This window comes from Lynx canadensis, chromosome D1 (assembly GCF_007474595.2).
Source record: "Lynx canadensis isolate LIC74 chromosome D1, mLynCan4.pri.v2, whole genome shotgun sequence".
Classification (NCBI taxonomy): Eukaryota; Metazoa; Chordata; class Mammalia; order Carnivora; family Felidae; genus Lynx; species Lynx canadensis.
Genome location: NC_044312.2, coordinates 77,819,697 through 77,831,943, shown reverse-complemented (window position 1 = coordinate 77,831,943; position 12,247 = coordinate 77,819,697). Strand labels below are relative to the sequence as shown.

Here is a 12,247-nt window from a genome sequence, read left to right as displayed (position 1 = left end):
AGTATGGAGATCTTAACAGTATTAAGTCTTCCAATCTGTAAACATGGGGTATGTTTTCATTTAAATGTTGTTTTTTTATTTTTTTTCAGCCATGTTTTGTAGTTTTATTTGTACAAGTCTTTCACATCCTTGGCTAATTTTTAAAGATCTTATTCTTTATTTTTAAGTTTTATCTTAATTCCAGTTAGTTAACCTACGGTGTTATATTAGTTTCAGGTATACAATATAGTAATTCAACAGTTCTATACATCACCCAGCGCTCATCACAATAAGCGCACTCCTAGATTAAAGACCTAAGTGTGAGACATGAAACCGTAAAAATCCTAGAAGAGAACACAGGCAGTAACTTGCTTGACATTAGCCATAGCAACCTTTTTCTAGATATGTCTCTTATTCTATAAATAGAATTGTTTTCTCAATTTCCTTTCAGAGTGTTCATTGTTAGTGTGCAAAAATGCAACTGGTTTTTGTGTACTGACTTCGTATTCTACTTTAATGAATGCATTTATAGATTCTAAAAGTTTTTTTTACTGGAATTTTTAGGTTTTCCTACATAAAAGATCATATCATCTGTTAATAAAGATATTTAATTCTTGTTTTCCAATGGGGATGCCTTTTATTTCTTTTTCTTGCCCAAGTAGTTTGGCTAGAACTCCCAGTATTATTTTTAATAGAAGGGGTAAAAGTGGATATCCTTAGTAAATAACAATAGCCATATCTCATATAAATAAAAGTTATTTGAGGTTCTTAATAATTGTTTAAAGTATAGAGAAGTCCTGAGATAAAAAAAAAAAAAAGTTCGAGAAGTACCACCTTACATATAAACAATAGAAACACATGCATTATGGGGATGTACAAGAGTGTTCATAAAAGTATTGCTGGGAATAACCAGGAAACCGAAATCATCTCAAATACCCACAAACAGTAAAATGGATACATACAATGTAGTATAATAATACCACATATTATACTTAGCAACAAAGTTAAATGAATTTCAATTACATGCAAAAATGTGGATAAATCTCCAAAGAATATTATTTACCAAAAACAAAACAAAAACAAGAAGAAACTTTAATACTTCACTTACATAAAGTTAATTATGCAAAACCAAAATATGTTACTTAGGAATCGATACTTAAAGGTAGTTACTGTTTGGAGATAATTCTCCTTTGGTCTCTCACGTTTCTGTACATCTTGCAAGTGAGACACTGACTGAAAGTCTTTTCAAGGATCTTGGTTGTGTGAACACCCTTGGAAGATCTCGAGTCTCCTTCTGTAGCAAAGGGCAGGTCTGCACACAGTCTAGGAATATCAGAGTAAAGTCTTCCTCCAGAGCAAATGGAAGGCATAATTGCTGACCAATATAAAAGACTCAAGTTCCTTAAGTTCAGATTGCTCTCCTGTATTGCAAGCCACCACACACACGGGTATTATCTGGCCCTCTTTGCATTGAGTTGTGGCGACTTGGGTTCAAGAAACGGGCACAAATACTGCCACTCTGGCTGGCTACTGTTAATGCTGTGAGTAATACACTGTCCTTTGTCTTTGATCTATGTATCTTATGTCTTCTACCAGTATCCATGAAACTGTAAAAGGATATTCTGTTAACTACCAAGTACAGTAAAATCTCAGACCTTTTGCAGTTCTTGATATTGATCATTAATATAACAATGATAATAATGTGATAATGGTTAACATTTATTGATTCTCTATTGTTAAGAAGTTTGCAGTACTGTAGTGGAAGCAGACCAAAGCTTGAGATAAATGCTATAAACAGAGCTGGGGGTGGGGAAGTTTAGATATGAAGAAATCAGAAAATCTCTCTGAGGCAAGTAATACATATACTGAGATCTGAAAGTTGAGGGCACTCAATCCATGTGAGAATACACAAAGGCTGTAAGACAGGAACAGTTTTGAGGTGTTCAAAGAAATGAAAGCCAAGCTAGAGATGAGAAGGTAAATGGCAGAGTGACATGACGTGATGTTGGAGAGGGATGGAGTGGGGGATAGTTTGTGGAAGACTTTGTATACCCGTTTTTGTTTTTGTTTTTTCTTTCCTAAATGAAACAGCAAGCCACAAAAAAGCTTTTAAGTCATTTTTACATTTACATTTTATGAAAAGCACTGGTCCCTCAGTGAAGAATGAGCTAAAAGGGAAGTGGTGGGGGGCAGGGAGGGGGGTGCCTGGTTGGCTCAACAGGTTAAGTGTCCAACTCTTGATTTCAGCAAAAAAGGATCTCACAGTTCATGGGTTCAAGCCCAGTGTCAGGCTCTGAGCTCACTGAACACAGCCTGCTTCGGATCCTCTGTTTCCCTCTTTCTCGCCCTTCCTGGTGCGCGCGCGCTCTCTCTCTCTCTCTCTCTCTCTCTCTCTCTCTCTCTTTCTCAAAAATAAATAAACATTAGAAAAAAAATAGGAACCAAAGAAGAAAGAAAGGAAGAGGGAATGGAGCAAAGAGACATCAGGAGGCTGTGGCAGTGAACCACAAGGGAGATCTGGCTGTCTGGACTGCAGTGGGGGCAGTGCGTGTGAAGGAATGTCCATGGATTACTGATATCTGCGTAAACGTTTGAAATAAACTGCTGTCAAATTTCAGATGTGCAAGTTGAGGGACAAAGACTGAGTGAGAACTCTCCTAGGCTTGAGCAGTTTGGGAAGATCCTATGTAAAAAAATAGGTAGGATTACTAATGGTGGGCAAATACAGGAGAGGCTACCACTGGCTGTCCTCAAGTATCCTTTCTCCTCCTTCCTCTTTACTAACAAAACCCTAATTAGGTGAAGTGATGTGCTCCAGCAAAAAACCAAAACACAAAACAAAACAAAAACAAAACCAAAACAAAACAAAAACAAAAACACATTTCCCAGCCTTCCTTGCAACTGGAGAATAAGACATAAATTGAAAGCTTTCAAGTGTCATATAAATGGCATTGATGTCTATGTCATCAGGTTTGTGCAAGCATTTCAATGAGACAATTCATGTAAATGCTTCATGCAGCACTGAGGTCAGTCAATGTTAGTTATTTTTGATGATATTATTGTTGTTAGGATATATTCTATTGTTAATTTTCAAAACTTAAATTCTTTGAGGGGCACCTGGGAGGGCTCAGTTGGTTAAGCATCAGGCTCTTGGTTTCGGCTTGGGTTATGATCTCATGGTTCAGGAGTTCGAGCCCTGCATCAGGCTCCACACTGACAGTGCAGAGCCTGCTTGGGATTCTCTCTCTCTCTGCCTTTCTCCTGCTCAGTCTCTCTCTCTCTTTCTCTCTCTCTCTCTCTCTTTCTCTCTCTTTCTCAAAATAAATAAATAAACTTTGGAATTTTTTTAAACCTAAATTCTTTGAGATAAATTTGAAAGTGTCAGAATAAAGATGAAAGAACTTATTTTGTATTCAGATCTTTTTGTTGCAGGATCTGCGATTAAAAACTGGAATAGTGGGGCGCCTGGATGGCTCAGTTGGTTAAGTGTCTGACTTTGGCTCATGTCATGATCTTGCAGTTCATGAGTTCGAGCCCCACGTCAGACCGTGCTGACAGCTCAGAGCCTGGAACCTGCTTTGGAGTCTGTGTCTCCCTCTCTCTGCCCCTCCCCTGCTTGCACTATGTCTCTCTTTCCCTTTCTCTCTCTCTCAAAGATAAATAAATGTTAAAAAATTAAAAAAAAAAGAATTGTTAAAAGAAAGTTAATAGTCATCTTAAGCAAAGCAAAACTACGGCTAATAGCTATATTACTCAACTTTTCTGAGTGCAGGCTTTCTCATCTAAAAGACTATAAATAGAAGTAAAAATTACTTGAAAAATATAAAACATGGTCCAGTACCATCATCAAAGTGTTTTACCCATGAATACTGTCTACATTTACAACTCAAAACTGCACAATGTTGCAACCATCTCACTGGAATGTTGAATGTGAAGAAAACCAATCTTGCAAAGTCTTATAATGAGTACATAAAGAACAGGATTCTAAGGAATACACGCTTTATCTCTCAATGTATGGTACTTGAACGCTGACTTAGGGGAGGCTTTTATTTTCTTGAGAACAAAAACAGTCATTATGCTGAAGAACTGTTCCAAGTACGGGGTGAAGATGTGCACGCCTCAAGCTAGGATTATAGAGTATTTTATAATTCTGGTTTTGGAAAAACTGTAAGCACTAACCCTTCCTTCCCCTAATTATTTTTCCTGCATGTAGCTTAAAGAACATGTAGCATTGAAAGAACATTTGCAAATTGCTATCGGAGTTTGATGCAGTGTGTTTATTTGAGAATGTGGAAAGGGAAAAAATAGTTCCTCCATATTATCTCCTATCCCTACTAGTTCTTTCTTACCCTCTTCCCTTTCAACTTGCTGCCTCCTTTCCCTAGAACTAACAACTGTTTTCTTCCTTGGCTAACTACTGTTTCTTTTTCACACTGTATCACTTCTGACACCTTCCTTTCAATGTTGACCAGAAACCTCCTCATCAGCCTCCTACGTTAGCGTCCTGCTTTCATACCATCCTGAATAATGAAGCCCTCTCTGGGTCCCCAGCCCAAGAATATCACCCTTCAGGAGAGGGCAAGGGCCCTCCCTCCCCACCTCCACTGCGGAGCACCAGGGTGGGACACACTTTGTAAATTCTATCCTTTTCTGAAAAGCAGAAAGATTTAGAAAAAATAGATGTATTTCCTCACACACTATGCTCCCCTTCACACCTAGTGCTCACTAGCTCTATCTCTCTGACACACACGTGCACAATCAGATGCTTGCACATGTCAGAGATATAGACAAACTGTCACACTCGGTCACAGAGTATGAGGCTGGCATCGCTACACATAATCACCAAACCTCTGTCAAAACAGAAACGTATCTGAGGAGGCAAGATTTGAAGCCAACAACTTTAACGGCTTCTTGTCATTCCTCCAGCATCCTCTAAGCCCCATGGAAGTGACTATACTCTTTCTGTGCACTAGAAACCAGAGATAGGAAGGGTTTAATACTGACTGCTATGGAGATCATAAAATGCGAGCTAAAAGTAAAGCCAGCCCAAAGACTGAGCTTTGAGTTTTCAACTGAAAGCAAGTTGCTAAGAATATATACTCCAACAAACCCTGAGCCCAAAAATAGCTCTTGCATTTACCAGATGATCTTCTCAGTTTACACCCCTTCCAGCAGCATAAAATAAAATACATGCAATCAAATAAATATCCACATTCCCAAAGGAAGGGTGGTTTAGTTAAATACAATGCTTAATGCAGTTGTAAAGATTCAAGACACTTTTCTTTCAACTGTAAAAGTGCCTTTTCCAATGTTAAACCCTTAAAGTGTCATTTCCCATGCTGAATGAGTCATAAATCAGCCTAAGAATGAATACTTCAAATCAAGACTTCCTTACAATGTCAACCAGTCAATAGTTCAACTTCAGCACTGATATTTTACTAGCAGTGTTTGTTCACATAATAATTTAAACATTCTGCTACACTTTGCCTTTACAATTTCCTTTTAAAAATCACTAGATAGTGGGAAAAGAGCTAACTGGAGAAGATTGCTTATGTGTTCAATATTGAAGAAAATAAATTGAGAAAACCTAACAAATCCTAGGAATACCTTGTTAACTATTACGTCTAAAAGGTAAAATGTTAGTATTCTCTCTCTGGGAAAAAAAAAAAATCTCATCACATATAACTCAGCCATTTAACTTTCTCCTATTTACTCTTCAAAGACGATTTTGGAAATACATTAATAAGCAAGATCCAGGCTTACCTGTATCAGTAAATTTACTCAAAGAAATCCATTTATATTTTAAAACACGAAATTGAAAGTAGCTCCTAAAAATGGATGCTGTGGAACCCAGCCATTTTCAGCCTCCTTCAACCAACCCTTCAGTTTTTGTAACTGTGTCATTAAACTCCAGGAAGAAACATATATTTAGGATATTTAGAATGGCTTCTGAAAACCCCTTGGATTGCTGATGTTAAAAAATACCCCCTCCAGAAGACATGAATAGACACTTTTCCAAAGAAGACATCCAGATGGCTAATAGACACAAGAAAAGATGCTCAACGTCACTCATCATCAGGGAAATACAAATCAAAGCCACAATGAGATACCACCTCACACCGGTCAGAGTGGCTAAAATGAACAAATCAGGAGACTATGGATGCTGGAGAGGATGTGGAGAAACGGGAACCCTCTTGCACTGTTGGTTGGAATGCAAACTGGTACACCCACTCTGGAAAACAGTATGGAGGTTCCTCAAAAAATTAAAAATAGAACTACCCTATGACCCAGCAATAGCACTACTAGGCATTTACCCAAGGGATACAGGAGTGCTGATTCATAGGGGCACATGTACCCTAATGTTTATAGCAGCACTTTCAACAATAGCCAAATTATGGAAAGGGCCTAAATGTCCATCAACTGACGAATGGATAAAGATGTGGTATATATATACAATGGAATACTACTTGGCAATGAGAAAGAATGAAATCCTGCCATTGGTAGCAACATGAATGGAACTGGAAGGTATTATGCTGAGTGAAATAAGTCAGTCAGAGGACAGATATCATATGTTTTCACTCATATTGTGGATCTTGAGAAGCTTAACAGAAGACCGTGGGGGGTGGGGGAGGGAAACTAGTTACGAACAGAGAGGGAGGGAGACAAACCACAAGAGACTCTTAAATACAGAGAACAAACTGAGGGTGGATGGGGGAGGGGAAGAGGGGAAAATGGGTGATGGGCATGGAGGAGGGCACCTGTTGGGATAAGCATTGGGTGTTGTATGTAAGCCAATTTGACAATACATTATATTTTAAAAATACACTGTCATTTTAATGCACTTTTCATACAACTACAGTAATAACACAGGTCTCAGTAACGGGCAGTAAAACCAACACAGCAAAACAACTGACATATTGAAAAAACATTTAGAAAACTAAGAGTCCTCTGAGTAGCCTCAGGCTTTACTCTCACCAGTACCCCGCTCCTCCCCTGTTTGGATGCTGGATCTATGAACAAATCGGGAACGGGAACTTGGGCTGGATGTGGTCATCACCCTCATCCATCAGATACATGGTGTTCCATATCAACCTCCTTTCTGCTACCTAGGCCCAAAACAGAGGCAAAGCTTCAATCACAGTAAGAGGGAATATAGACAAGTTATAAAGGTCTTTGCCAAGCAAAGGGAAAACAAATTAGCTTGGGAAAAGTTCTAAAATCTTCCTGAGATAGGGGCACCTGGGTGGCTCAGTCGGTTGACCGTCCGACTTCGGCCCAGGTCATGATCTCACAGTCTGTGGGTTCAAGCCCTACATCGGGCTCTGTGCTGACATCTCAGAGCCTGGAGCCTACTTCGGATTCTGTGTCTCCCTCTCTCTCTCTGCCCCTCCCCCACCCATGTTCTGTCTGTCTGTCTCTCTCTCTCTCTGTCAAAAATAAATAAACATTAAAAAATTTTTTTAATCTTCCTTAGATGGACTCAAGCTGCAATCTGACCTCACGGCTGAAGTTATACTAATTTAACTATACATTCTAGTAAGCAGAATTATCCTGCGGCTAAATTAGATCACACTTCTAATATCTGAAAAAGAATAATGGTCAATGTCTGTAATGCTGCACTGGTAGATTTTTTTTTTCTTCATTATGCACAGAAAGTTACATACTCCACATTTTTCCTTCCTCTCTTCCCTCAATGAGAAATACTATTTCTGTACCTTCTCATAACTCTACTTTAGAAGGACTGATTACAAAGAATTACTGAATGTTTCAAGTGGAAAAAAATCTATTAAGACCTTCAGATTATTGAAATTACAACTGAAAAGTAATTCTCGGCAACTGAGGAAACCATTAAGTATAGAAAAGGGCTTTTAATTTTAGACACCTAAAAGTCATTTCACTTTGTACACTGAACCACTCATTTTCACTAACAAATAAATTCACTGTATCATTTAGCAGAGCCATTAGGCAAAGTTTAAAGTTTTCAATAGTCATATTTCCTTCTACCTTCAATTGTTTTTTAAGAAAGGGGGAATTGCTTTAAGTGACACCATCAAGAACAGGGAAAGGCAATTCACAGAATGGGAGAAAATATTTGCAAATCATATATACAGAATATGTAAAGAACTCTTACAACGCAATAATAAGACAAATGATTTAACTTTTAAAATGAGCAAAGGACTTAAATGTGTATTTCACCAAAGAAGATATACGAATGGCCAATAAGCCGTGGGAAAGATATTTGATTGGGAAATCACTGGGAAAATGCAAGTCAAAACCACACAGATACCACTTCCAACCACTAGATGGCTATAAATAAAAAAGATAGACAACAAATGTTAGCGAAGATGTAGAGACACTGCAACATCTACATATTGTTGGTTGTGATATAAAATGCCACAGACACGTGGAAAACAGTTTGGCAGTTTCTCAAAAGTGTTTAATATAAAGCTGCCATATGATCATGTAATTCCATTCCTAGGGATATACCCAAGAAAAACGAAAAGCCGTTCATACAAAAATCTGTACATGGATGTTCAGAGCAGCATTATTCGTGGCAGTGAAAACTGGCAACAACCCATATGTCCACCAATTGATGACTGGATGAAATGTGGTTTATCTTTAACAATGGAGTATTAGGTGGCAATCAAAAGGAAGCATGCGAATTACAACACGGATGAACTTCAAAAACGTTACGGTAAGAGAAAGAAGACAGTTGCCAAAGACCACATATTGTAGGAGTCAGTTTACAGGAAGTTTCCAGAATAGGTACATCTGCAGAGTAAATACATTAGTAACTACCTAGAGCTAAGGGTAGGCAATGGGGGTGTGACTGCTAAGGTTTCTATTTTATGGTGATGAAAATTACATCGTGGTGATGATTGCAAAACTCTGTAAATACACTAAAAGGCACTGAATTGCACACTTTAAACGGGTGACATGGTATCTAAAGTGTACCTCAATAAAGCTGTTTAGAAGAGAGAGGAGGATGCAGTAACGCGTTGCATTTCCTAGCGCCTCTCAAGACTGGATCATAAGACTACTTAGACCTTTTATCGCCTAAAAACACTGTTGCCATGTTTAAATCTAATACCACACAAGACATGAAAACAGAGTGTCGCGGAGAGAACTGAGTATCGCTGAGAGTCCTGGAGATAGTCCCAGAAACATACGTGCATTCTCAGGAACACGTGTGTACCAAAACAGACCCACAGAACATAGGTCTGTGCAACGGCCTTGGCAAACAATGAACAGACATTTCTCCACGGAACTAAAGATTGCATGAAAGCTGGTGAAACAGCAGCGTTCCCAGGTGCACCAGAATCCCAAGCTGATCGATCTTAGAGCCTGGCGCTCGCATAATTAACAGGGATCTCAAAGCTTGGCCAGTAATCGGCAAATGGAGAGAGGCAGAGGGACTCAGGGGGCAGCTCCCCCACCCATGGCACCGCCGTCACGCACCCCAAGCTGCGGCTCTCCGTGGGAGTCCGAGGCCGGAGCGCCTCAGCGCACGCGGCCAGCGCGCTCGCCTCGCTCCCTGCATTAGTCAACCGCTCGGCGGCGCACACAGGAGCGAGGAGGGCGGCCTCAGAACCGCAGGGGTCACAGGACACAGGTCCCCGGCTCGCGCGAGTAGCAGAGGAAACACAGCGCGCCGTCACCCAGCCACCCGCCGGGGCAGGGGCTGTTCATCTTGCAGCCCCTGTCTCGCGCAGAGCACGCCACCCCGAGAACGTCCCCGGGATCCAGGCCGCAGGGCCGCCAACGTCCCCCGGGGTCCCCGCGCCCGGGCCCGCCCTCCCCCCGCGCCACCGAGTCCGCCGGCTCCTACCTTCCTCCTGCACCATTTCCAGGACGTCTGGGTCGCCCATCTGCGCCAGCTCGTTAATGACACTGACCGAGGTGTGGCAGAGCGAGGACCACTGCGACTGGCGGCGAGGTTTGGGGGAGAGGCTGATTTGGATGGTGGGCGGCCGTCGTCGCTGCTCCGACAACCAGCAGGGACAGGCTTCGCTCGTCTCCCCCTTCAAGACCACGTTCTTCTGGGTCTCCGCCTGCCTCCGCTCCGGCAGGAGGTTGGGCTTCTTCTCCAGCCGGGACTTACTCTCGACCTGCTTCGTGCGCTTGGCCCTGCGCTTCACCTTCCTCTCCCGGTGGCGCTCCCGGGAGCCCTCCCAGTACCCTCCCCGGAGCGTGCCGGACCCCGGGGCGCCCTGGCTCCCCGCCTGCTGCCGAGCCTCGCTTCTACTCCTGCTCTTCCCGGCCGGCCCCTCCCCGTCGGTCTGGTCCTGCTCTCCCCGCCCCTCTCCGCCCCTCCCGCCCTCCAGACCCGCCGCCACCCCTCCCTCGGGGGCCGCCCTTTCCCCGCCCCCTGGCCCTGCGGGCTCCCAGCCCGCCCGCCCCTCTCCCCTCCGGCCGCCCGGTACCCCCGGCTCCGGCTCCGGCTCCGCCGCCTCCTCGGGGCCCGCCGCCTCCCGGCTCTCCCGGCCGCTCAGCCCCATCAACAGGTCTTGCTGGTCCCATTCCACCCGGTTGTGCCAAGCCCGAGACGGCTGGCCTTCCCCCGCTGTCTCCTCCCCTCTCTCCAAACCCTCCTTCTCTGATCTCCGCCGAGCGGCCTGGTCCTCGTCCATCTGCCTAGCCTTCCGCCTTCCGCGGGTGGCACTCGGACGGAACCCCCTCCCAGTTGGGGAGTTATTTTTTGTCGGGTGAGAAAAAGCCCCCCTTCCTTAAGGCGACCCCTGCTTTAAGGCCGGCGCGTGGGCGTGTCTCCGAGGTTCCTGCAGCCTCCCCGTCCTGCCTCTGCCACCTGCCGCGGGGTCTCAGCTTTTCTCCTGACCGGGCCTCCCTCCTGGGCGCCGAACCGGATCTCTCTCTAACAAATCTGGGGACAACTCATACATTTTTGGCCTGAGTTCGAATTCAAGCAATGCCTCTTAAAAGTTGGATGGCATTGAGCGAGTTTCTATAAGCTTTAGGTGCCTCGTCTTAAAAATGAGAACACAGCACCCACCACCCAGGGGTGTAGTGAGTATAGAGTGATGGCATACTGCACTAAAATCTCGCTGCTCTCAGAGAACTCACCCATATTACGTTGAGCCTTGCCTCTAAGTGTCCCTTAGTGCCTTGAGCAGAGTGAACGGTCCCACTCTTCACAGGCTCCTCTGAACTGGTTCTGTGTTGTTGAGACCCTTCCAACCGCCAGCTCCCCAACGTTGGGAGAAGAGGTCAATTACTAAGATGGGGGAACAGATGAATGACAGTGTACTGAGGGTGAAGCAGTGGTCTGAGCTGAAGGCCTTGATGGTGCTCAGGAGGTAGTGACTGAGTTTGGGGCAGGGATGCAGTGATTTAAGAATAAGGAGATGACCAGGGAAGACTTGACCTTTCTTCATTTTTATGCCATTCTTTCTTTTCCCCTTTCTATTGACATTTTGGAACTGAGAATTACCTTTTCAGATGAGTGAAACAGGCCTAGAAAATAGTTGGGTGAAGGGTCATGGTTAACTGTGGAACTAAAACAGGGTCGTGTTTCTTCTGTCTTGCTTTCGGTATTCTGGAGGGAGGGAGGAGGGAGGGAGGAAGGAAGGCGGAAGGAAGGAAGAGGAGGAAGGGAGGGAGAGGGGAGGGAGGAGAGGAAGGAAGGGAGGGGAAGGAGGGAAGGAAGGGAGGAAGGAAGGAAGGAAGAAGAGGAAGGAAGGAAGGAGAAGGAAGAAAGGAAGGGAGAGGGGAGGGAGGAAGAAGGGAAGGAAGGAGGGAAGGAAGAAGGAAGGAAGGAAGGAAGGAAAGGAAGGTAAAAAGGGAAGGGAAGGAGAAGGAGGAAGGAGGGGCTGGTCCTTCCTTCCTTCCTTCTTCCTTCTTCCTCCTTCCTTCCTTCCTTCCTTCCTTCCTTCCTTCCTTCCTTCCTTCCTTCCTAGAGATCTCTATACCTTGCTATCTGTTCCCTATTTAAACTTCTAGGAGTACATCAGTGCTGGTCAAGCAATTTGAGACTGTAGGCAATTCCTTACTTGATATGCTTTGGAACTGTGTTTGAAATGTGAATGTATGTAAGTCAAGCGATAGTCTTAAATGTGATTAAAATAAATCACTAGTTGTGATACAATGTTTGGTTTTTCCGATTGAATATTAATAATTGTTTGATTCTAATAAGCTGTTTACAACATGATTTGTTTCATGTTCTTCCTGTATACCAGAACTCTGGTAGGTACTGTGGATATGTCATTGAACAGATGACTACAATCTTTGTTTTACATAGATTAAACAAAAA

At 43.2% G+C, this 12,247-nt stretch overlaps 1 protein-coding gene across 2 annotated transcripts in view; it reads right to left on the bottom strand.

Moving 5' to 3' along the window:
• Positions 1–10,203, bottom strand: part of ANO5 (anoctamin 5) — a 91,255-nt gene extending 81,052 nt beyond the window's left edge. For both annotated transcript variants that reach the window (XM_030333175.1, XM_030333176.1), the window contains exon 1: positions 9,809–10,203. In XM_030333175.1, the coding sequence (XP_030189035.1) occupies positions 9,809–9,848 (40 nt within the window). In that variant the 5' untranslated portion in view covers positions 9,849–10,203. The remainder of the gene's footprint in view (positions 1–9,808) is intronic.
• Between the last annotated feature and the right edge of the window lie 2,044 nt (positions 10,204–12,247).